Raw genomic sequence first — 25714 nt, forward strand, 5'->3', positions numbered from 1 at the left:
TATTTCTAGACTAAAGCATTCAAGAGCATTTTGGAATGGTAAGAGTATGATTTAGAAATACACAATAGTAAAACATCAAATATTGTGACAACCGGGACTGATTTGGGAGTGTAGGAATTTCAAAGCATCCCTTTCTGTTTTACAAAAGGCACCGTGTAATCTGCTCATAGCCAGGCTGCAGATTCATCCATCAGCAAAAGTTTTGAGATATTGTATCTGTATTTTCCCCTCCTTGGTCTTTATGCTAAAAGGTTAAGATAATCATCTCTGAGCCCTGAACTTGTCAGCAGTGACATTTCCTCATGGTTTTATTGCACTGGGATTATTTATCTGTGTGGACCTTATCAGGGCACGCCCCATTAGCCTGGTGAGGGTTTGAGTCAGAGTTGGAGCCTCCATTGTCCATGGGAGACAGTGGTTGGGCTAGGGGAGGAAGGCAGGCCAGCAGGGTTGCAAAATTCTGGATACTTTCCCAAAGTTCCCTGTTTTTTTCAGAAATCCAAGCTGAATGATTCCTAGTTGAAGTATTATTTTCCAGTTCATTCACTCTTGATTTTCGGGAATCCTCAAACTGGGATTTTATGAAAAACCTTGGAAGTTTCAAGAATTTTGCAAGCCTAGTGTCACACAGCCAGGAGTGGTGGGTGCCGAGTCAAGCGCAGAGAGCAGAGGATCATGGGGGAAACCGAACTTTATAGCAGTATCCAAAATAAACGCCCAAAACAACAGGCGATAATCAAAAGTGTCCAACCCAAAACTGGGCACAAACAGACAGGGAACACAACACACAACAAACCTCGACTAACAGAAAACAAGCCCACACAAAAGCAGGCGGGCCTAACAGGCTTAAATAGTCCTGAATCAAAACTCAAACACCAAACTGGTGCAACCAATAAGACATAACAAACAGAAAAGGAAAAGGGGATCGGTGGCAGCTAGTAGACCGGCGACGCCGAGCGCCGCCCGAACAGGCAGGGGAGCCACCTTTGGTGGGAGTCGTGACACCTAGCCTACACTCTTAGAAAAAAAGATTCCAATCGGGTTTTTTGTCTGTCCCCTTTTTGGTTCCAGAGAGAACCCTTTTTGGTTCCATGTAGAACCCTTTTGGGTTCCATATAGAACCCTCTGTGGAAGGCTCCTACATGGAACCCAAAAGGGTTCTCCTATGGGGAGAGCCGAAGAACCCTTTTAGGTTCTAGACAGCACCTTTTTTCTAAGTGTAGGGTACAGAGTGCACAGACAGTGGCAGCCACAACACCGTGACACACCTTCCCCATGAGTCTAGTAAATGGTGTTACATCACCGTCTGTCTCGGTTTTTCTTCTTTCATCGTTGTTGTTGTTAGGTTTTGAAATCAGCAAGGGCACCATAATGGCTTACCATATTTCCAATAGCTGAACTATGATTGTGTAGGACCAGATAAGCTGTAATAAGTCAAAAGGACACTAAAATGTGCTAAATTACCAACCCAAATAAAGAGTAGATTTATGAGTATTCAGTGCAAGTACCCCACCCTATTCTCAGCAGGGCAGGAAATGTCTTGAGACTAGTGGTGGTCTGACTCCATGCCCCTCCCTTCTTTTGCTGCTTGTAGAGGGTGTTGGAGGATTTCTATCCCCAGTGTTGTGTTTGGGGATAGAAAAAACCCCAAGCTCTTCTTTTTTATTGGTTCGTTGTCGGTCTGCATGATGTGACCCCACCCAGTCTGTCACTGTGTCTGTGTCCCACACTCCATGTGATGAGGGACAGGATGCCCGTTGGCCTCGATCGCATTACACTGCAGACTAGCACTCTGGACGAATCAGGCTCTTTAGAGCTGCCCTTTGCCGACTCTGCAGAATCATTCCTGTCATTGCGAGGGACAGTGGTGTCGAACATGAAGCCTCAAGCTGTTCTTTGTTATCTACATGTTTTGTTTTGCTTTTTGGGCTTGACATCATCGGTAAGACATAATCAGCCCTGCTTTGACAACAGAACGTCTGGCCAATGAAGTGTACACTCAGAAAAAATGTGCTAAGTACAACCATATAGACTTCTTCGGTTTGTTCTACTTAGAAGTCTCTATGACGGGTTCTGCCTAAAACCCTCTGAAGGGTTCTACCAAGAACCCCTTTGTCCTCTAAAGCAGTGCTTCTCAACTGGTTTTGGCTCGGGACCCAAATTGAACCAGGTTGTCTCAGTCGCGACCGAATATTTGCATCCTGAAAAATAATCGGCGAAATACAATCTTGAAAACTATTTTTAATGCTGTATTCATATTAAATGTAGCAATTATATAACAAGGGAACAATATTCACACCACTTTCATTGTCAATAAGAACATTTTGCCCATATTCTTGATGAAGAATGTTAATACCTCACTGTTTTGAGACGACAAAATCAACCAAAATAGGTGTGCTAATAGCTCTATATTTTTCTCTGAGATTAAATTATAAAAATATTTAAGTTCATTATCATTTCTACACACTTTCTACCTGGTTTAAGTCGTTTAAGTTCAGGCTGGAGTATTTCTTTGTATTTGTTTTACTCAGACACCTGCGACCCAACAGTTCGCTGCTCTGAAGGTTCTTCCTAGAACCCTCTATGAACGGCTCTACCGACAACACTTTTATATTTTTTAAGGGGTTTCATAGAACCTTCTATGAATGGTTCTCATAGCACCCACCAAACCCAGATTCGTCCATCAGACTGCCAGATAGTGAAGTGTGATTCATCACTCCAGAGAACACATTTCCACTGCTCCAGAGTCCAATGGTGGCGAGCTTTAAGCCACTCCAGCCGACGCTTGCCATTGCACATGGTGAACTTAGGCTTATGTGCGGCTGCTCGGCCATGGAAACCCACTTCATGAAGCTCCCGAATAATAGTTATTATGCTGAGGTTGCTTCCAGAGGCAATTTGGAACTCGGTAATGAGTGTTGCAACCGAGGACAGAGGATTTTTACACGCTACGCGCTTCAGCACTCAGCAGTCCCGTTCTGTGAGCTTGTTTGGCCTAACACTTCGCGGCTGAGCCGTTGTTGCTCCTAAAGTTCAGTTCCCTTTGCTGTTTCGTAGGCAAGCACTATGGTCTTGTAGTGTAAACATTTTTGGGGGGCATCTTTATATCAAGTGCAAGGTGCTGTGTGGTCTTAGTAGCAGGCTAACAAGCGACAGCAGCAATCTAAATGATTCGACTGAACCATGCGAGGAGAAGTGATCAGGTGAAATTATGAAGCTTAGCGTGTGGATACAGCTTCGCTCTATCCAATCAGAGCAGCAGGATCAACGTACAGCCCGTCCTTCTCTATACAGACAGGCAAACTAGCCAGTTGAGTTATTTAGACCATGTAGCACCTCGCACTTGATTGAAAGATGCACACTGGCACCAGAAAATGTACATTTTTCAGATCAGGGATAATAACAGAAAATACTGGGATCATAATCGTATCACGACAATTGACCATATGCGTTACGATACTCGTTTTGTTTGAATACCCGGCACACTCCTGGGCGTGGTTTGTAGTGTTTTTCTCCTTACAGAGTAAAAATGTCACAATCACACTCAACTCTGGTTATTAACACCAACACTGGGGTTATTTTACACCACTTAGTGTTAATTTTACATCTGAATCAACATTAGAAATGTTGCACTGAAAATCAACACTCGGTAAAACTGGCTAATTTGCTGTGTACCATACAATACACAGCTGGTTCACTCATACTCCCTTCTCTTCTCCTACCCTCTGCTCAATAAAATCACAGAAAATACTCATTTGAAAGATGGAAATCATGACAAAGATATCAACTATGTCAGTGCTGTATAAGTACAATTATTAAAGGAATAGCAGATAGCAAATATTCCCATATATACAGTTGAAGTCGGAGGTTTACATACACTTAGTTTGGAGTCATTAAAACTCATTTTTCAACCACTCCACAAAATTCTTGTTTTAGTTTTGGCAAGTCGGTGATGATATCTACTTCGTGCATGACACGAAGTAGACATGATTTTAATTTTTCCAGCAATTGTTTACAGACAGATTATTTCACTGTATCACAATTCCAGTGGATCAGAAGTTTACATACACTAAGTTGACTGTGCCTTTAAACAGCTTGTAAAATTCCAGAAAATGATGTCATGGCTTTAAAAGCTTCTGATATTCTAATTGACATCATTTGAGTCATTTGGAGGTGTACCTGTGGATGTATTTCAAGGCCTACCTTCAAACTCAGTGCCTCTTTGCTTGACATCATGGAAAAATCTAAATAAATCAGCTAAGACCTCAGAAAAACAATTATAGACCTTGGGAGCAATTTCCAAACGCATGAAGGTACCACATTCACCTGTACAAACAATAGTATGCAAGTATAATCACCATGGGACCACGCAGCCATCATACCGCTCAGGAAGGAGACGCCTTCTGTCTCCTAGAGATGAACGTACTTTGGTGCGAAAAGTGCAAATCAATCCCAGAACAACAGCAAAGGAACTTGTGAAGATGCTGGAGGAAACAGAAACAAAAGTATCTATATCCACAGTAAAACGAGTCCTATGTCGACATAACCTGAAAGGCCACTCAGCAAGAAAGAAGCCACTGCTCCAAAACCGCCATAAAAAAGCCAGACTACGGTTTGCAATTCCACATGGGGACAAAGATCGTACTTTTTGGAGAAATGTCCTCTGGTCTGATCAAACAAAAATAGAACTGTTTGGCCATAATGACCATCGTTATGTTTGGAGGATAAAGGGGGAGGCTTGCAAGCCGAAGAACACTACTATCTGTTCTGCCTGCGGTTATGGAACCCCTACCTGTCCCAGACCTGCTGTTTTCAACTCTTAATGATCGGCTATGAAAAGCCAACTGACATTTATTCCTGATTATTATTTGACCATGCTTGTCACTTATGAACATTTTGAACATCTTGGCCATGTTCTGTTATAATCTCCACCCGGCACAGCCAGAAGAGGACTGGCCACCCCTCATAGCCTGGTTCCTCTCTAGGTTTCTTCCTAGGTTTTGGCCTTTCTAGGGAGTTTTTCCTAGCCACCGTGCTTCTACACCTGCATTGCTTGCTGTTTGGGGTTTTAGGCTGGGTTTCTGTACAGCACTTCGAGATATTGGCTGATGTACGAAAATAAACTTGATTTGATTTGATTTGAACACCATCCCAACCGTGAAGCACGGGGGTGGCAGTATCATGTTGTGGGGGTGCTTTGCTGCAGGAGGGACATTATGTGGATATATTGAAGCAACATCTCAAGACATCAGTCAGGAAGATAAAGCTTGGTTGCAAATGGGTCTTCCAAATGGACAATGACCCCAAGCATACTTCCAAAGTTGTGGCAAAATGTCTTAAGGACAACAAAGTCAAGGTATTTGAGTGGCCATCACAAAGCCCTGACCTCAATCCTATAGAACATTTTTGGGCAGTACTTTAAGTGTGTGCGAGCATGGAGGCCTACAAACCTGACTCAGTTACACCAGCTCTGTCAGGAGGAATGGGCCAAAATTCACCTAACTTATTGTGGGAAGCTTGTGGAAGGCTACGCAAAATGTTTGACCAAAGTTAAACAATTTAAAGGCAATGCTACCAAATACTAATTAAGTGTCTGTAAACTTCTGACCCACTGGGAATGTGATGAAAGAAATGAAATTTTCATTTCACATTCTTAAAATAAAGTGGTGATCCTAACTGACTTAAGACAGGGAATTTTTACTAGGATTAAATGTCAGGATTTGTGAAAAACTGAGTTTAAATGTATTTGGCTAAGGTGTATGTACATTTCTGACTTAAACTGTACATGTAGCTACAGTTTAAAACATTCTCACACCTATCTTTTAAAACCTATCTGATTACCCAAACTCCTGATGTTAAAGTTTGAACAATGAGGTAAACACTAATGCTTAGTCACTCTAAAAAAATATTTTAAAAAGTACAATAAAAAGCTTAGTCAGATTCAAAAGGGTTCCAAAGAATCCTTCTTACCTTCCAAAAAATCGTCAAATAACCCTTTCTTCCAAAAAAGGTTATTTGGACATTTAAGGTTCTAGGTTGAACAATTTGTCTTACAAAGAACCCTTGTTATCCAAAAAGGGTTTTTAGATGAAAATGGTTCTTGGTAGAACCCTATCCCTCCGCAAAGAAGCCTTTTGGAACCCTTTTTTTAGGAGTGTATGGACTAGAAGTGAAGAGCATGAAATGACCTACAAATGTAGGATCTTATGCAGGAAATGTAAAATATGTAGTGTATTTGAGGTTTAAAAAGGCTTGATTTTCCCTTAATTTTTTTTTATTTCAATCCCTACAAAAATGTTCATTAATTATAATCCTGTCACGATCGTCTTCGGGTGAAAGAGAGGACCAAGGCGCAGCGTGATATAAAATACATATTTGTATTTATTTAAGAAAGACGAAGAACACTAAAACAAACTAAACAAAATGACGACCGAAAACAACTACGTGCATACACTGGCAACTTACACATAGACAATTACCCACAACCTACCCAATGACTATGGCTGCCTAAATATTGTCACGCCCTGGCCTTATTATTCTTTGTTTTCTTTATTATTTTAGTTAGGTCAGGGTGTGACATGGGGAATGTTTATGTTTTGTTGTTTTGGGTGTTTATTTGGTAAAGGGGTTAATGGGTGTAGTATATGGTTTTGTGTTGAGTGTAGATGTTTAGCATTGTCTATGGTGGTTAGTTATCTAGGAGAGTCTATGGTTACCTGAATGAGTTCCCAATTAGAGACAGCTGATTTCGGTTGTCTCTGATTGGGAGCCTTATTTAGGGTAGCCATAGGCTCTCATTGGTTGTGGGTAATTGTCTATGTAAGAACGTTAGTAGCCTGTATGTTTGTGCACAACGTTTGTAGCTTCACGGTCGTTTTGTCGTTTTGTTGTTTTGTTAAAGTGTTTTTGTGTCGTGTTCATCTTCGTGTTATAATAAAAGAAGATGGCTTATTTTCCAAAAGCTGCATTTTGGTCCGTTAATCCGCCATACGATCGTGACAGAATTACCCACCATAGGACCAAGCGGCATGGAAGGCGGCAACAGGACCTACCTACACAGGATTTCTGGAGTTGGGAGGAGGAATTGGAAGAGGATGGACCTTGGGCTCAACCTGGAGAATATCGCCTCTCTCGTGAAGAGCTGGAGGCAGCGAAAGCCGAGAGGAGGCGATATGAGGAGGCAGCACGGAGACAAGGCTGGAAACCCGTGAGTACAACCCAAAAATTTCTTGGGGGGGGCCTTAAAGGGAGTGTGGCGAAGTCAGGTAGGAAACCTGCGCCTACTCCCTGTACTTACCGTGGAGAGCGAGAGTACGGGCAGACATCGTGTTACGCAGTAGAGCGCACGGTGTCTCCTGTACGCGTGCATAGCCCGGTGCGGTACATTTCAGCTCCACGTATCGGCCGGGCTAGACTGAGCGTTGAGCCGTATGTCATGAAGCCGGCCCAACGCATCTGGTCACCAGTGCGTCTCCTCGGGCCGGCGTACATGGCACCAGCCTTACGCATGGTGTCCCCGGTTCGCCTACATAGGCCGGTGCGGGTTATTCCACCTCCCCGCACTGGTCAGGCGACGGGGAGCATAGAACCAGGTAAGGTTGGGCAGGCTCGGCGTTCAAGGGAGCCAGTACGCCTGCACGGTCCGGTATTTCCGGCGCCACCTCCCCGCCCCAACCCAGTACCACCAGTGCCTCCTCCACGCACTAGCTATATGGTGCGTGTCTCCAGCCCTTTACCACCAGTGTCTAAACCACGCACCAAGCCTCCTGTGTGTCCCCAGAGTCCTGTGCGTCCTGTTGCTGCTCCCCGCACTAGCCCTGAGATGCGTGTCCCCAGCCCGGTGCCACCAGTCCCGGCACCACGCACCAGGCCTACAGTGCGCCTCAGCCGGCAGGAGTCTGCCGTCTGCACAGCAATGACTGAACTGCCCGTCTGCCAAGCGCCATCTGAGCCATCCGTCTCCCCAGCGCCATCTGAGCCATCCGTCTCCCCAGCGCCATCTGAGCCATCCGTCTGCAATGAGCCTGCAAAGCCGCCCGTCTGCCATGAGCCTGCAAAGCCGCCCGTCTGCCATGAGCCCACTGAGCCGTCCGCCAGACAGGAGCTGCTAGAGCCGCCAGCCAGACAGGAGCCGCTAGAGCCGTCCGTCAGACAGGATCTGCCAGAGCCGCCAACCAGACAGGATCTGCCAGAGCCGCCAACCAGACAGGATCTGCCAGAGCCGCCAACCAGACAGGATCTGCCAGAGCCGCCAACCAGACAGGATCTGCCAGAGCCGCCAACCAGACAGGATCTGCCAGAGCCGCCAACCAGACAGGATCTGCCAGAGCCGCCAACCAGACAGGATCTGCCAGAGCCGCCAACCAGACAGGAGCAGCCAGATCCGTCAGCTAGCCATGAGCAGCCAGATCCGTCAGCTAGCCATGAGCAGCCAGATCCGTCAGCTAGCCATGAGCAGCCAGATCCGTCAGCTAGCCATGAGCAGCCAGATCCGTCAGCTAGCCATGAGCAGCCAGATCCGTCAGCTAGCCATGAGCAGCCAGATCCGTCAGCTAGCCATGAGCAGCCAGATCCGTCAGCTAGCCATGAGCAGCCAGATCCGTCAGCCAGCCATGAGCAGCCAGATCCGTCAGCCAGCCATGAGCAGCCAGATCAGTTAGCCAGCCATGAGCAGCCAGATCAGTTAGCCAGCCATGAGCAGCCAGATCCGTTAGCCAGCCATGAGCAGCCAGATCTGTCAGCCAGCCATGGGCCGTCCCTCAGTCCGGAGCTGCAGTCCCTCAGTCCGGAGCTGCAGTCCCTCAGTCCGGAGCTGCCATTCCTCAGTCCGGAGCTGCCCCTTACCCTGGTGCTGCCCCTTACCCTGGTGCTGCCCCTTACCCTGGTGCTGCCCCTTATCCTGGTGCTGCCCCTTATCCTGGTACTGCCCCTGACCCTGGTACTGCCCCTGACCCTGGTACTGCCCCTGACCCTGGTACTGCCCCTTACCCTGGTACTGGTCCTTAGTCCGGAGCTGTCCCTTAGTCCGGAACTCCCCCTTAATGCAATGGGGTTAATGTGGAGGGGGGTCGTTTGGAGGAGGCCTAGGAGGTGGTTAGGTACTGTGGTGACGTGGGGACTACGACCAGAGCCGGAGCCGCCACCGTGGAGGGGAGCCCACCCAGACCCTCCCCTAGACTGTGTATGGTGCGCCCGGAGTTCGCGCCTCAAGGGGGGGGTTATGTCACGCCCTGGCCTTATTATTCTTTGTTTTCTTTATTATTTTAGTTAGGTCAGGGTGTGACATGGGGAATGTTTATGTTTTGTTTTGGGTGTTTATTTGGTAAAGGGGTTAATGGGTGTAGTATATGGTTTTGTGTTGAGTGTAGATGTTTAGCATTGTCTATGGTGGTTAGTTATCTAGGAGAGTCTATGGTTACCTGAATGAGTTCCCAATTAGAGACAGCTGATTTCGGTTGTCTCTGATTGGGAGCCTTATTTAGGGTAGCCATAGGCTCTCATTGGTTGTGGGTAATTGTCTATGTAAGAACGTTAGTAGCCTGTATGTTTGTGCACAACGTTTGTAGCTTCACGGTCGTTTTGTTGTTTTGTTGTTTTGTTAAAGTGTTTTTGTGTCGTGTTCATCTTCGTGTTATAATAAAAGAAGATGGCTTATTTTCCAAAAGCTGCATTTTGGTCCGTTAATCCGCCACACGATCGTGACAAATATGGCTCCCAATCAGAGACAACGATAGACAGCTGTCTCTAATTGAGAACCAATCTAGGCAACCATAGACTTACATAAACACATACACTGAACACAACCCCATGAACTCTACAAAAAAAAACTAGACAATACAAACACCCTATACGAGACAAACACACACAAACATCCCCCATGTCACACCCTGACCTAACTAAAATAATACGGAAAACAAAGATACAGAAAACTAAGGCCAGGGCGTGACAATTCCACATAATAATAAAAATGACCTGTTGCTGCAGGATTGTTTTCCTGCTGTAGCAAACAGCGTCAAATTAAGATCCTACATCTGTAACAGTGGTAACAGGAGGAGAGTAAAATAAGCTGGCCCATCTAGACATTCTCTCCGCCTGAGAGGAAAAACATCTGCTGCAGTTCATTTGTGTGTCTGATGTCATTTTTTGGGGAATACAGAATAGATGTCTCAGATTCCATATTCTCAATGAGCTGTTTTTTTAATAAGTAAAGATATATTGTGTCAGAGGAATGGTGATCAGAGTGAAATGGGCTCAATTCAAAAGCGACAAAGGAAATGTCAAAAGGAAAAATAATTATAGTTATTCCATCTCTGAATTCAGATAAAAGTGGAAAATAGTAGCAGGCTTCATGGCTAGATCACTGTGTATTATTACATTGCTAGTGAGCCTGGGTTCCTCTGCACTAATTCTACATTTACTCTAACAGTTACTTCATCTTTCTGTCATATTTTGTTGAGGGAACTGTTTGGTTTATGCGTTGTTTTCCGAATTGTTATTATGACGCACTCAGAATAAGCACCAAGCTCACTCCAAATCCCCTGACCACACTAATTTCCCCATTTCCTTTGAAACTTTTACCTGCCTAATCTAATCAAGCTGAGCTGACATATTTCACATACTTTTTTTAGTTTCCCGCACTCAAACTGTGTCATTGTCCTTGCCCTCACCAAGACTAGACTCGAGTACATCCTACTTAGTGTGGCATCACTGATTCCGAGAGAAATTGGAATCCTTGAAAAGCCTGCAGTTTTCCCAATGAGTAGAATTCCGGGATGTGCAATGCATCCTGGAATGCCAAACTTCCAGGGGCAAGAGAGGAGATGGCATGGAGGATGATAGCATTGGCCTAAGCATAAACAATAATGATACAACAACACACAGGCAACACTACTGCACCTGCTCTTTCTATGACATAGACTGACCAGGTGAAACTAGGTGAAAGCTATTAACCCTTATTGATGTTACTTGTTAAATCTACTTCAGTCAGTTTAGATGAAGTGGAGGAGACAGATTTAATAAAGAAGGATTTTTAAGCCCTGAGACAAATGAGACATGGATTGTGTATGTGTGCCATTCAGAGGGTGAATGGGAAAGACAAAATATTTAAGTGCCTTTAAATGGGGTATGGTAGTAGGTGCAAGGCGAGTGTGTCAAGAACTGCAACGCTGCTGGGTTTTTCACCCTCAACAGTTTCTTGTGTATATCAATGGTCCACCACCCAAAGGTCATGCAGACAACTTGACACAACTGTGGGAAGCATTGGAGTCAACATGGGCCAACATCCCTGTGAAACGCTTTTGACAACTTATAAAGTCCCTGCCCCGACGAAGTAGGACTGCTAGGTTTGACATAGTCAAGTGTAACAAATATATATATATATATATATTATAAAGCACTGTACAAATGATACATTTGTGACATCAATATGTAAAAATATATTACAAAAATGAATCAACACAGTAATATGAGATCTGTGTGTAAAACATGTACATTACTCTCACACACACACACACACACACACACACACACACACACACACACACACACACACATACACATACACATACACATACACACACACAGAAACACACACCACCTCATATCTTATACCAGAGCTGTGTGTTGGGCTAGACCCATTTGATCACCCAGCTCACTGTTCAAACCCTCAGAGTCCTCTCTGACCACCAGGTCACAGCACACCTCAGATTCACTTCCAATGAAATGTTCAACAAAAAAATATAAATATTTAAATGAAATAAAAATGTGTAATAAAAAGGGCATGGTGTGCCAGTTTGTGGTTAGTATTCATGAGTGAAGTGGGCCAGTACTCTGCAATACTCCCAGGCATTAGAGCCCAATGTGTTGATGCTGGAAGTCTTAACATTCGCACCGAGATTTACCACGGCTATTTGGTCTGGCCCCATATTGATACATTTATTATCCTATCTCTAATGACAAAAAGCTTCAAGGGCTAATATTGTGCAACGTAGTAATTTACGCATTTATGAAATATTTATAAGGGGCCATTTTTCATGATTACGACGCAGTTTCTGTGGAAGGGGAACAATCTCTTCTTTGAGGCCTGACCAAACCCTCCTGCCGTTGTTTGTGCTTCATTAAAATGCACACGTGATGGTGAGAGAATTAGCTTGGGAATGCTCCGAGACGTATGATCTTCATTTTGGACAATCCCGAACATTCAAAGCATGCACTGACTCAGTACTGCAGCTGAAAAAACTAAACAAAATCCTGGCTAGATTGTTAATTTGCAGAATAGATTCACTACTGCTCTTTGACCCACTAGTAACCCTCTGAATGTTTCTGCACAGATTGATTAGTTCATCTCCTGATTTTGCCACTCAAACAGCTTCCATCAAACCTCTGAGCATAGCCTGTACAGATTGGTGGATAGCTTATATGTATTGGTAGATAGCCTTTACTTATTGGTAGATAGCCTTTACTTATTGGTAGATAGCCTTTACCTATTGGTGAATAGCCTTTACTTATTGGTAGATAGCCTTTGCTTATTGGTGAATAGCCTTTACTTATTGGTAGATAGCCTTTACTTATTGGTAGATAGCCTTTACTTATTGGTAGATAGCCTTTACTTATTGGTAGATAGCCTTTACTTATTGGTAGATAGCCTTTACTTATTGGTAGATAGCCTTTACTTATTGGTGGATAGCCTTTACTTATTGGTAGATAGCCTTTACTTATTGGTGAATAGCCTTTACTTATTGGTAGATAGCCTTTGCTTATTGGTGAATAGCCTTTACTTATTGGTAGATAGCCTTTGCTTATTGGTGAATAGCCTTTACTTATTGGTAGATAGCCTGTACAGATTGGTGGATAGCTTATACTTATTGGTGAATAGCCTTTACTTATTGGTGGATAGCCTTTACTTATTGGTAGATAGCCTTTACTTATTGGTGAATAGCCATTACTTATTGGTGGATATCAAATCAAATTTCATTTGTCATATGCGCCGAATACAACAGGTTGTAGACCTTATAGTGAAATGCTTACTTACGAGACCCTAACCAACAGTGCAGTTTAAAAGAAATACGGATAAGAATAAGAGAAAAAATAACAAGTAGTTAAAGAGCAACAGTAAAAAATAATATATACAGGGGGGTGCCGGTACAGAGTCAATGTACAGGGGCACCGGTTATTTGAGGTAGTATATACATGTAGGTAGAGTTAAGGGGGGGGGGGGGCAATGCAAATAGTCTGGGGGTAGCCATTTGACTAGATGTTCAGGAGTCTTATGGCTCGGGGGTAGAAGCTGTTTAGAAGCCTCTTGGACCTAGACTTGGCGCTCCGGTACCGCTTGCTGTGCAGTAGCAGAGAGAACAGTCAATGACTAGGGTGGCTGGAGTCTTTGACAATTTTTATGGCCTTCCTCTGACACCGCCTGGTATAGAGGTCCTGGATGGCAGGAAGCTTGGCCCCAGTGATGTACTGGGCCGTTCGCACTACCCTCTGTAGTGCCTTGCGGTCAGAGTCCGAGCAGTTGCCATATCAGACAGTGATGCAACCAGTCAGGATGCTCTCGATGGTGCAGCTGTAGAACCTTTTGAGGATCTGAGCACCCATGCCAAATATTTTCAGTCTCCTGAGGGGGAACCGGTTTTGTCGTGCCCGCTTCACGACTGTCTTTTTGTGTTTGGATCATGTTAGTTTGTTGGTGATGTGGACACCAAGGAACTTGAAGCTCTCAACCTGCTCCACTGCAGCCCCGTCGATGAGAATGGGGGTGTGCTCAGTCCTCCTTTTCCTGCAGTCCACAATCATCTCCTTTGTCTTGATCACGTTGAGGGAGAGGTTGTTGTCCTGGCACCACACGGCCAGGTCTCTGACCTCCTCTCTATATGCTGTCTCATTGTTGTCGGTGATCAGGCCTACCACTGTTATGTCATCGGCAAATTTAATGATGGTGATGGAGTCGTGCCTGGCCATGCAGCCATGAGTGAACAGGGAGTACAGGAGGGGACTGAGCACGCACCCCTGAGGGGCCCCTGTGTTGAGGATCAGCGTGGTGGATATGTTGTTACCTTCCCTTACCACCTGGGGTGGCTAGTCAGGAAGTCCAGGATCCAGTTGCAGAGGGAGGTGTTTAGTCCCAGGGTCCTTAGCTTAGTGATGAGCCTTGAGGGGCACTATGATGTTCAACGGTGCGCTGTAGTCAATGAATAGCATTTTCACATAGGTGTTCCTTTTGTCCAGGTGGGAAAGGGCAGTGTGGAGTGCAATAGAGACTGCATCATCTGTGGATCTGTTTGGGCGGTGTGCAAATTGGAGTGGATCTAGGGTTTCTGGGATGATGGTGTTGATATGAGCCATGATCAGCCTTTTAAAACACTTCATGGCTACAGACATGAGTGCTACGGGTCGATAGTCATTTAGGCAGGTTACCTTAGTGTTATTGGGCACAGGCACTATGGTGGTCTGCTTAAAACATGTTGGTATAACAGACTCGGACAGGGAGACGTTGAAAATGTCAGTGAAGACACTTGCCAGTTGGTCAGCGCATGCTCGCAGTACATGTCCTGGTAATCCGCCTGGCCCTGCAGCCTTGTGAATGTTGACCTGTCTAAAGGTCTTTCTCACATTGGCTGTGGAGAGCGTGATCACACAGTCTTCCGGTACAGCTGTTGCTCTCATGCGTGTTTCAGTGTTATTTGCCTCAAAGCGAGCATAGAAGTAGTTTAGCTCGTCTGGTAGGCTGGTGTCACTGGGCAGCTCTCGGCTGTGCTTCCCTTTGGGGTCTGTAATGGTTTGCAAGCCCTGCCACATTCGACGAGTGTCGGAGCGGTGTAGTACGACTCAATCTTAGTGCTGTATTGATGCTTTGCCTGTTTGATGGTTCGTCGGCCGGCATAGCGGGATTTCTTATAAGCTTCCGGGTTAGAGTCCCACTCCTTGAAAACGGATGCTGCCTGTAATCCATGGCTTCTGGTTGGGGTATGTACGTACGGTCACTGTGGGGATGACATCATCGATGCACTTATTGATGAAGCCAATGACAGATGTGGTGTACTCCTCAGTGCCATTGGAGGAATCCTGGAACATATTCCAGTCTGTGCTAGCAAAGCAGTCCTGTAGCTTAGCATCTGCTTCATCTGACCACTTTTTTATTGATCTAGTAACTGGTGTTTCCTGCTTTAATTTTTGCTTGTAAGCAGTAATCAGGAGGATGGAATTATGGTCAGATTTGGAGGGCGAGGGAGAGCTTTGTATGAGTCTCTGTGTATGGAGTGTAGGTGGTCCAGAGTTATTTTCCCTCTGGTTGCACATTTAACATGCTGATAGAAATGTAATAAAACTGATTTTAAAGTTCCCGGCTATTAAGAGTGCCGCCTCTGGGTGAGTGTTTTCTTGTTTGCTTATGGCGGAATACAGCTCATTCAATGCTCATTCACTGCTTAGTGCCAGCCTCTGACTGTGGTGTTATGTAAACAGCTACAAAGAATACAGATGAAAACTCTCTAGGTAGATAGTGTGGTCTACAGCTTATCATGAGAAACTCTACCTCAGGTGAGCAATAGCTTGAGACTTCCTTAGATATCGTGCACCAGCTGTTGTTTACAAAAATACAAAAATGTCCTGTCCTGTCCCGCTGTTCTATCCTGCCGGTACATCATATAACCAGCCAGCTTTATGTTGATGTTGTCGTCGTTCAGCCATAAGCAGAAGATGTTACAGTTTTTAATGTCCCATTGGTAGTTTAATCTTTTCGTAACTCGTCGATTTTATTGTCCAAAGATTGCACTTTTGCTAGCAGAATTGAGGGAAGTGGGGGTTTATTAGATCGCCTTCGAATTCTCAGCAGGCAGCCCGCTCTCCGGCCTCTCTTTCTCGGCCTCCTCTTCACGCAGATCACGGGGCTCGGAGCCTGTTCCCGAGGGAGCCGTATATCCTCTGCCTCGGGTTCGTCAGAGTCGTGAAAGAAGAAAAAGGATTCTGCTAGTCCTTGGTGAGTATTTGCAGTCCTGATGTCTAGATGTTATTTTCGGTCATAAGAAACGGTAGCGGCAACATCATGTACAAAATTTGTAAAAAAATAAGTTACGAACAAAAAAACACAATCGGTTGGGGGCACATAAAATGTCTGCCTTCTGCTCCGGAGCCATTTAGATAGCATTTACTTATTGGTGGATAGCCTTTACTTATTGGTAGATAGCCTTTACTTATACAGATTTGGATTTGGCCTAGCTGTGGCTGGGGCTGAGGCATAAAGCATGTGTCGCTGTGTATGCTAGCATCGTTTATGCAGTGTCCTAGAGGGTGCTATAGGTAGCATTCAGATTAGTCAGCAGCGATGGTGGCCAGCACATGGCTTTGTCCTGCCCTGTCCCTCTCTCTCCGACCTGTCAGCCAAAAGCTGCTGACACAGCAGCATGCAGGCATTTCCCCCAGACAATAGCCCATACATGATGCAGCTCTGCTGAATTCTGCATACTCGGACCCAGCGGTCACAGCCACACATAGCATTAGCATTAGCCTAGCATAGCATTGAAGATGAGCCACGTTAATAGCATTCTGCCCGCGAGACATAGTGTCTACGCGAATGAAAATGTCTGGTAGACATGGTCCTAGGCTGAGTTCTGCTGTTTCACCTTGAGGCCCTAGTTGTGAATTATAACCACCGGTCTCCACTTTCTCTGCTTACCCCCTCAGCTTCTCACACCATTCTCCACTGTAAGCCAAGCAGCCAAATATATTTCACTTAGGAGCCCCGAAAAAACGCATGATATTTTTACAGGTGGTGTGTGTTATATAGGGGGGGGGGTCCTGGGGGATGGGAAACACATGTTGGGGTGGCAGGGGTTGTTGGGGCCGGCGGGGTAGGGCTGTAGCGCAGGCCAGGCATTCCTGTGTTCCCTCATGGCATGCCGTGTGTCTCATCTTTCAAACGGGGCTATCAGAGGGGGGCCGTTCCCGACCAGCACACTCCCAGTCTGGGATGGAATGGTACAAGGGGTGCTGGTAGTGGTGGTGGTGTCTGGGTGGGATGCATACCTCTCCTCTCCCTCTCTTCTCCCATCGGAGCATGCTCTGATACAGAGCTCTGAGGCTTCTCAGACGGGCTGTCTGTCTTGTGACCTTCCAGGAGACGTGCGGTCAGTCATTACGCCGTGTGAGGCATTGTAAGTGCACATGAAGAGTCCCTGTTGTAGAGAGAGAGAGAGACACTGTGTACAGCTTGATGTCATATTTTGGTATTGGAAGTCTATCAGTTTTTCGGGGGGATTTTGCAACCTGCCTGTGGAGAAAGCGAGGGGAAACATTGGCAGCCTTGCATCCTGCGTTCTCGCTGGATGCTCTCTCTCTCTTGACACTGTTCCCCTGCAGGCTCCTCCAGGAAAGAATTCATACATTTTCACCCTCCCCCTAAAAAAAAAACTAGCGTGAAAAAAGCTGATATTGAGCCAGCTTGAGCCTCAGCTTATCTCTTGCCCTATTTCACGCTCAACTTGTCTTACTGTTATTTATCTAATTATGTCATTACGGTGTCGGACATCTTGGCTAGCACACGAAACCCAGAGTGACAATGCATTGCTACTGTTGTCGATTGTTCTTTTAGACAAGGGTTCTTGAGTAGTGCACTCACTCAACTTGGTCCTTGCCTATTCTACTAAACTACCACTAAGCTACTGGCCATTGCTGCTTGAGGCTAGATTGTCCTTTTGTTATACATTCTCTGGGGTTGAAAGGTCAAGGAGAGGCTGTCCTTCTGGCATTCTTACACAGACCTATCAGAGATGAGAACTGGAGCATAGAGACAAGGGCTGCTGCACAGTAGGCATGGCAGATCAATCCTCTGGAACCTGGAGGAGCCAAATGAATCCAGGGCCAAACTCAAACTGGCCAGAGAGAGGACCAATCCTGACTAGCTCTGATGAAATGGCCCTGGTGTGATATAAACACTGTATGGTTTGGCAATCTTGAACAATTGTTCTGATGTAAGGGTAGACTTGGCCACCATTAATTTGAGTTTAGTTACAAATAAAATGTGTATACGGATTCAAGTGTGTCTAATAACACAAACTGCAAACCTGACAACAGTTGTATTCTACTTACACTGTAATTACACTATACCTATCTACATATGTAGCTACAGTACCAGGTAAATACTGTACGTAGGTTTTTTGGGCACTTCATGTAAAGTGGGACCATATGACATTCACTGTGTGTTAATGTGTTTTATTGTGTTTGACTGTGTGAATATGCGGCCGCACATTTTTGTGGCCTGAATATCTGGAATCAATTAGCCAGGCATGCGCTTGAGAAACGTTGTCAACAATAGGCCTGCAGCATATTATCGCCCGACATCAATATTTTCTTTGTTCAATGACCCTTGTTACAATTTCTATCTTCCTGTTTCATAAGATAAATGGAATTACCTCGTGTGGTGATTGGTGACTGTTCATGTACACCCTTAACCCTTATTTCCCCACAAAGATATCAAAATGAGAAAGTGTGAGGTGGACGTTCTACAGAATTATCCCTGGTATCTATTTTATAAGTCAATACTTTCTTTAAGGTGTTGGTCATATATTTTCTGTTTTTCTTAAGTCAAAGAACTTGTGTGGGTTGTGATAAGTCGTGCTGTTGCCAATGAATCAGTGATTCGCGTGGTCGTCATTTTCTGGGCTTCATTCCACCCATTGAGTCCTCTGCACAAGGTGATACTTTCTTTGCTACAGTATTTGTAATGATGTGGACTCATTGAACGGACCTAATTCAGCTATAGTCCAGCAATTAACCATACACATACACTATTGCATATACAGTATGACCAGGAGTTTATCCAGGAAAGAATGTGTGTAGGAGAGCTGATCTGCACATGCTCTGAATTCCTCAGGTATGAAAGCATAGACGCATACATATGTTTCCTCTTCAGTAAAATGCTTGACAGGCGGGAATTAGATATTACAACTGTCAATGGGACGGGAGGATGAAATCCAGATTTCTCTCTCTCTTTCTCACTCGCTCTCTCTGTGTGTGTGTGTGTGTGTGTGCGCACGTTTCAAGTTTCACATTTTATTCGTCACGTGCAGTGAAAAAAAAGAATATATCCCAAATACCTCCTCGCTATCCTTTCTGCAGTGTGTGTGTATCGTGATTTCCTTCTTCTTTCGATGTATTCGGTATTACTGTCTGGTATTCAGCGGAGCGAATGCTTTTGCAACATTGGGTTACCTCGTGTGTGTCTGAATTCGACGGAGAGAGAAGGAGTGGGTGGGCGATGTTTGTTCATGCCTGTTTGTGAAATGAAGTTAATAGTTTGTAATTAAGGTAACCAGCGGTGGAAGGAATGCCACCTGGCCTTTCCCATACATCTCATTATGTTTTAAATGCGAAGAGACCCATGGTATCCAAGACCACAAACCTGAAAGGCTGGCTATTTCTTAGAATGATGTCTTGACGGCCAATTGTTTTGTGGGTTTCTTGTTGAACAAGTTAACTAGCTCTCTCTCTCTCTCCGCCCCTCCCTCCCTCCCTTTCTTCCCCGCTCCCTACCTCTCTTACCCCCCCCCCTCTCTTTCTCTCTCTCTCTGGCAGCATGTCTGAGGGGCTGTCACAGCAGGAGAGACTCCAGGCTATAGCGGTAAGTGATGAGATCCTCCTGCCATATGTGGTTCACAACCGTTACACTCTCATGGCCAAAACACTTACTATACAGTATAAGGTACACAGCGCACCACGACATTACCGAGCAGCGAAACGATTGCAATTAATATGTTTATATACAGTAGTAGATGGACTGGTTTTGGTTTGATGGATTTGACGGGAGATTTCCTGCTCCACTTTAATTTCCGTCTCGAAGCGTTCCACCAGCGTATCCTCTTTAGTGGCTTTAATCATTAATGCCAACCGACTGGGAAGGAGAAATAAAACCTTTTGATCCATAAGCCCATGGCTTTCAGCGTCTTCCTCCGAAGACACCCCCAACTCTCTCTCTCCTCCCTCTCTCTACTCTCTCTACTCTCTCCCCTCTCTTGACTCTCTCTCTCTCCCCTCTCAACTCTCTCTCTCTTCCCTCTCTCTACTCTCTCCCCTCTCTTGACTCTCTCTCTCCCCTCTCAACTCTCTCTCTCTTCCCTCTCTCTACTCTCTCCCCTCTCTTGACTCCCTCTCTCTCCCCTCTCTCTACTCTCTCCTCTCTCTACTCTCTCTCTCTCCTTCCTCTCTTTCTATATCTTTATTGCATGCACGCATGCACGCACGCACGCACGCACGCACGCACACACACACACACACACACACACACACCCTGTCACACACAACCCTATCACACATACACTCAAACTTCCCTCCATTTTGTTCTTTGGTCTTTTGGTTTTAGTAAGCCACAGAGAGGGGTAATGCAGCCTCTAATGCACCAATCGATCAGCACACACACACACACACACACACACACACACACACACACACACACACACACACACACACACACACACACACACACACACACACACACACACACACACACACATCAATCGATCTTTAAAGATTTTGTCTCATTTCTTTTCTCTGCCGTACCTCTCTATTTCTCCATCTCCCTCTCAATTTGTCTCTCCTCTCAGTCTCCTCTCAGTCTTTCAATTTCATTCTGTCCCTTTTCAATAATGCTGCATGAGCAAAACGTACAGAAAGACTTAGCCGAGGCCAGTGTTGCAGACTGCACAGTTTAAATGGGCACTGTAAATAACACGAGTGTCAACGTTAATAACACTCACTTCCAATACATTTCACACCACTCCCTTCCATAATAATGATAAAGTCTAAGGCAACTTAATAGAGTTATTCTTCCCACGTGGGAATCAAACCCAAAGCTGTAGTGTTGTGAGCTATGTGCTTTAACCAACTGCGCCACCGGGCCAGCCATCTTCCTTGTGCCCTTGGTTTCCCCTTCTATTGTTGGGACAGGTCATATCATTCTCTCCTCTTCACCACGGTCCACTGCTTTCAGATGAAGCTTGTGCTGATGTGGCAGATATACTCTCTCTCCCATGTACCATGTTGGAGCCAGGCGACAGTGTGTGTGTGTGTGTGTGTGTGTGTGTGTGTGTGTGTGTGTGTGTGTGTGTGTGTGTGTGTGTGTGTGTGTGTGTGTGTGTGTGTGTGTGTGTGTGTGTGTGATCTGCAGGTCTTCTCATAGGGCCACAGATAGTGAGGTGAACCTTTTTCCTTGATAAACAGAGGGACGTTCCATGCCCTCAGCCGACTAGGGTGATTGCTATTTACGGCATAGAAAGAGAACAATCCCAAATCAACCCCTAGCCCCTACCACTATGCCCCGACAAAGGCCTGAGTTTAGGGGCGAGTGGATTCTCTCAGATTGGACTCTAGTTGGCAGTGTTGTGTATTGTATTTCTGTGGAGCTGGCGTCTCTGAGAGGCAGGGCAGAGAGGAAGTCATGCCCAGTATGACCAGACCTTTAAAAAATAATACCCTGTCACAATGAGAAATGCACTTCCCATTGTGTCTGTGTGCGCGTGCGTCCCTGTGTTTGCATGCATGTGTTCATGTGCGTGCATCGATTTTTGCGAGATTGAATATGAAGTACAAGTCGTGTTAGGGCATAAGAGAGGTTAAAGTTAAAGTCACGCCATGTGTTCCTATAACCTCAAATCAACCATGTCTATAAAACCTTCTCTATTCTCAACATAGAGCACATGTTGATTTAGATTAGACATCTTATTAGCGCAATACGAAGTTCAGCCTAGAAAATATCCAAATGACAAGCCCCCTTGAAGGAGGGGCTCATCACTGTCAGTGATGTGTACACTGAGGGAACTTTCTCCGCTGCGTTCCCGTCGATGTGGATAGGGGCGTGCTCCCTCTGCTGTTTCCTTAAGTCCACGATCAGCTTCTTTGTTTTGTTGAGGGAGAGGTTCTTTTCCTGGCACCACTCCGCCAGGGCCCTCACCTCCTCCCTGTAGGCTCTCTCGTCATTGTTGGTAATCCGGCCTACTACTGTTGTGTCGTCAGCAAACTTGATGATTGAGTTGGAGGCGTGCGTGGCCATACAGTCATGAGTGAACAGGTAGTACAGGAGGGGGCTGAGCACGCACCCTTGTGGGGCCCCTGTGTTGAGGATCAGCGAAGTGGAGATGTTGTTTCCTACCTTCACCACCAGGGGATGGCCCTTTAGGAAGTCCAGGACGCAGTTGCACAGGGCGGGGTTCAGACCCAGGGCCCCAAGCTTAATAGTCAATGACATAGCACATGCCAAAGTCTGTAATTGTTGCAGTTAAGAGGTCTTTAGGAGGAGAGTGTATATGGTTTCCTCTGTACTTAGTAGGGGGAAATGGCCTGGTGAAGCTTATCTCTGTATATTTGGCCCATGCAGGAATCAAACTCACCATCATGTTGTTGCATGCACTTTGCTACAACTTAGGAACCTTCAGGGCTCCATAATCTATCCATCCGTACTATTTAATGTTGGTGTGCATTTCATCTCTTCTCCCCACATACTGACTGTGTTTTTCCTATGCTTCAACAGGAGAAGAGGAAGAGGCAGACAGAGATTGAGAATAAGAAGAGGCAGCTGGAAGATGACAGGAGACAGCTCTCTCACCTCAAGGTAAGAAGGGGGACAGGATGGGACACTGGGGGAACACTGAGGGGTGGATGGGACACTAAGCATCCAGCTGTTGGGTACAGTTATTTTGGTTTCACAGTACAACAGGATTGGGTGCAGGAGTGTTGGAAAGTACAAGTATTTTTCACTTTGAAGAGTGCAGTAGTGCCAACGTTGTCACGGCAACCCCTCAGAGAATTTGGAAAATGTCTTAGCCGTCCGAATCGCTATCTCTTATATCACTTTCATCTCAGACATTTGTGTGTGGTTGTCCTATGGTTGTTTTGCATACAACCTTCCCACAACTATCTGGGAATGGTGCAGGATAGTTTTGGAACATTCTCAGCATATTTAAGGAACTTGACAAAAAACAGTTTCATTACTCTAAAAGTTCAAACATGTTTACATTTAATTCAATTTTTGGTGATGTTCTATGAACGTTCTTCAACTGGTTTGACACTGGGAATGTTCTCAAATAGAGAATATTAAGAAACAACGTTCTTCTGTGGGAATTTCAGTACTTCAGCATAACGTTTCCTACAGGTTTCCTCGTGGTTCTATTTAAAGTCATGTTCTCAGATTATTAAGAAAGCTTTCCAAAAAAAACACAAGAAAACAATAGTGACATTCAAAGAAAGTTCTAAGAATGTTATTTAAAGACAATTCCATTCTCATTCTCAAAAAAAACTCTCTCTATCCTCTATCTCAGTGGTCACCGACTTTTTCTGAGTCAAGATTACTTCCCGAGTCAAAATGCAAGCCGAGATCTACCGCAACTTAAAAAACATAACCCTATGCAACATTAACCAATTAAAAACAGTTATGTAGCAATGAGGCTTGTGCAGTAGGCTATAGGCCCAATACATTATCACTGCATATTGGCTATGCTTGAATTGCCCTGCCAGTGTTGTTATTCTCAGACCATTTAGAAAGTATATATATAAAAATAGGTATATGATTACGCTGGTAATAGATAATTTGGTGGAGGGAACTGATGGCATGCATCTGATGGTCAGTCTGAGGGGAGGGAGCAGCGGTGAGGCTGCCTCTCACCCGACACACCGTCCCTCTTCTCTCCCTCCCTCCGCTGAGAAAAGGGGACACAGTCTTCCAGCTGATGGCGAAACTGAAGTCGCACTGCATTATTTCTGCCCCATGCACCAATTCATGCTGTTACTCCTATGACCAGCGAAAGGGAAATATTCCATGATATTGAAAAAGCCACAAGCCACTAATAATAACAACTCAAACTTATCAGCACACTTTGCTATACTCATTCATTGCAGCTGCAGTGCTGTTTGTAGTGTGAGTGGACGTAGGGAGAACGGGCATTTTATGGCTTATAAAAGTGTTGACAGTGCTGAATAACAACTTAAACATGAACTCACTTATAAAAACAGCAGCTCTTTGCTGTATTCGTTGACTGTGTTTCTCTAGTCATGGTTTTAAAAGTTTCAAAATCTCACAGTATCAACTTTGATGTGCGTTCGAGGATTATTTCTACAGTCTATCGCTCGGGGAAACTGTGCAGACACGGTGATCTGAGCTATCTGATTCGCCAGCGGTAGGCATATACTGTAGGTGCACTTGATTTGCACTCTGGGCCTGCCGGGTAGGCAGAGTTCTACCTTCAGACACATTAAATGGTTCAACATTGGAACACTTTGCTAGGGCTGCTGAGTCAAGCGCACCTACAACCAACAATGCGAAACAGTCTAAAATAAACAGCTCTGTATGAGTTAAAAATCATAGCATGCAAACCCCATCCTGGTGGCCCAGTGGACAACTTCCATGGATAGAGAACAGAAGACCACTGACGCTGTGCCACAATAAAAAAAGACATGTGTTTGCATGATTAATGTCTAAGTAAATGAATTTCCATGTGTCCTATCTGTGCTTGGTGTTAACAGTTAAACTAAGCTAGCAGTGTTATTAAAACATTCAGTAAAAGTTTTAAGGAAGTTATAAAAAAAAACTCCAAATAACCTTTACATTTCATTCAAAACATTTACAGCATTTAGAGAATGTTTTCAGAGCGTTATTTTGCCATTTAAATTACCTTCAAATAACGTAAAATGTCAGTTCTCATAACGTTAATAAAACCTCCCAGGAAAACTTTCAGGGAACCATAGTAAAACATTCTCAGAACCTCCCTGCAACCTAAAAAGTTCCCAGAACAGGCAAAATGTTCACTTCCGTTCTCAGAACGTTTAAAAAACATTCCGTTTTACCGGACAGGAAAATGATGGCTTCGTTTCCAGAACCAATGAGAAACCAAAATCGTACCTTCCCACAATTTCCAAGGAGTGGTATGGTGTCTTGAGTATGATGGTTTCCTACACCCTTTCCTTTTAATATAAAGTTTATTTATGAGTGCTGCATTGACAAATCAGTTTTTAGGGGGGTAGTTAACCGTGCCAGTAAGGCTTGGCAGTGGTTGTGCAAGGAACTGGGCACCAACTCCTAAAGTCTAGAGGAGTAGAGGGGCCTCTCTATGGAATGAGCACAGCAGGGATCTAGAAGGACTTGGCTGGGGCTGGTAGAATTGAACTCCTGCGCTGGACATCAGTAAAGGGTGTGTGTGTGTGTGTGTGTGTGTGTGCGTGTGTGTGTGTGTGTGTGTGTGTGTGTGTGTGTGTGTGTGTGTGTGTGTGTGTGTGTGTGTGTGTGTGTGTGTGTGTGTGTGTGTGTGTGTGTGTGTGTGTGTGTGTGTGTGTTCAAGGGTCCTGAAAGCACATGGCTGGACAGAGGAGGCCCTATGCTCAGACAGCAAAAGAAGAAGAATCCCTCTGAAAAAAAAACTAAAAAGTTTGGCTTTGAAAGACATCCTGTTTTGGGGCAAGAAAAAAACACACTTCCCCTGCTAAGTATGCAGTGCATTGTCTTGCCATGATTTACTTTCAGCTAGCTGCATTCTTGTATTGTGGAAAGTGAATTTGGCATTGCTGTTTTTGGTTGCATGGCTTTTTGCCTTTATTCAGTTTCTAATACTTGTGGCCTCTAAAACAAGCTTTAATCGATTTTCAATTACCCTTCACTTCAATTATGACTCACTTTTTGAAAACAACAAGAGTAAAATTGCACTAGTAAATATAATAAAATGTTTATAAGTGCAATCTC

The 25714-nt window shown here is 44.8% G+C and overlaps 1 protein-coding gene across 7 annotated transcripts in view; it reads left to right on the forward strand.

The window, feature by feature from the left end:
• Window positions 1-25714, forward strand: part of palm1a (paralemmin 1a) — a 69464-nt gene that overhangs the window by 12877 nt on the left and 30873 nt on the right. For all 7 annotated transcript variants that reach the window (XM_055862005.1, XM_055862008.1, XM_055862010.1 and 4 more), the window contains exons 2-3: window positions 19570-19615; window positions 22517-22597. In XM_055862005.1, the coding sequence (XP_055717980.1) occupies window positions 19570-19615; window positions 22517-22597 (127 nt within the window). The remainder of the gene's footprint in view (window positions 1-19569; window positions 19616-22516; window positions 22598-25714) is intronic.

Source organism: Salvelinus fontinalis, chromosome 14 (genome assembly GCF_029448725.1).
Source record: "Salvelinus fontinalis isolate EN_2023a chromosome 14, ASM2944872v1, whole genome shotgun sequence".
Taxonomy (NCBI): domain Eukaryota; kingdom Metazoa; phylum Chordata; class Actinopteri; order Salmoniformes; family Salmonidae; genus Salvelinus; species Salvelinus fontinalis.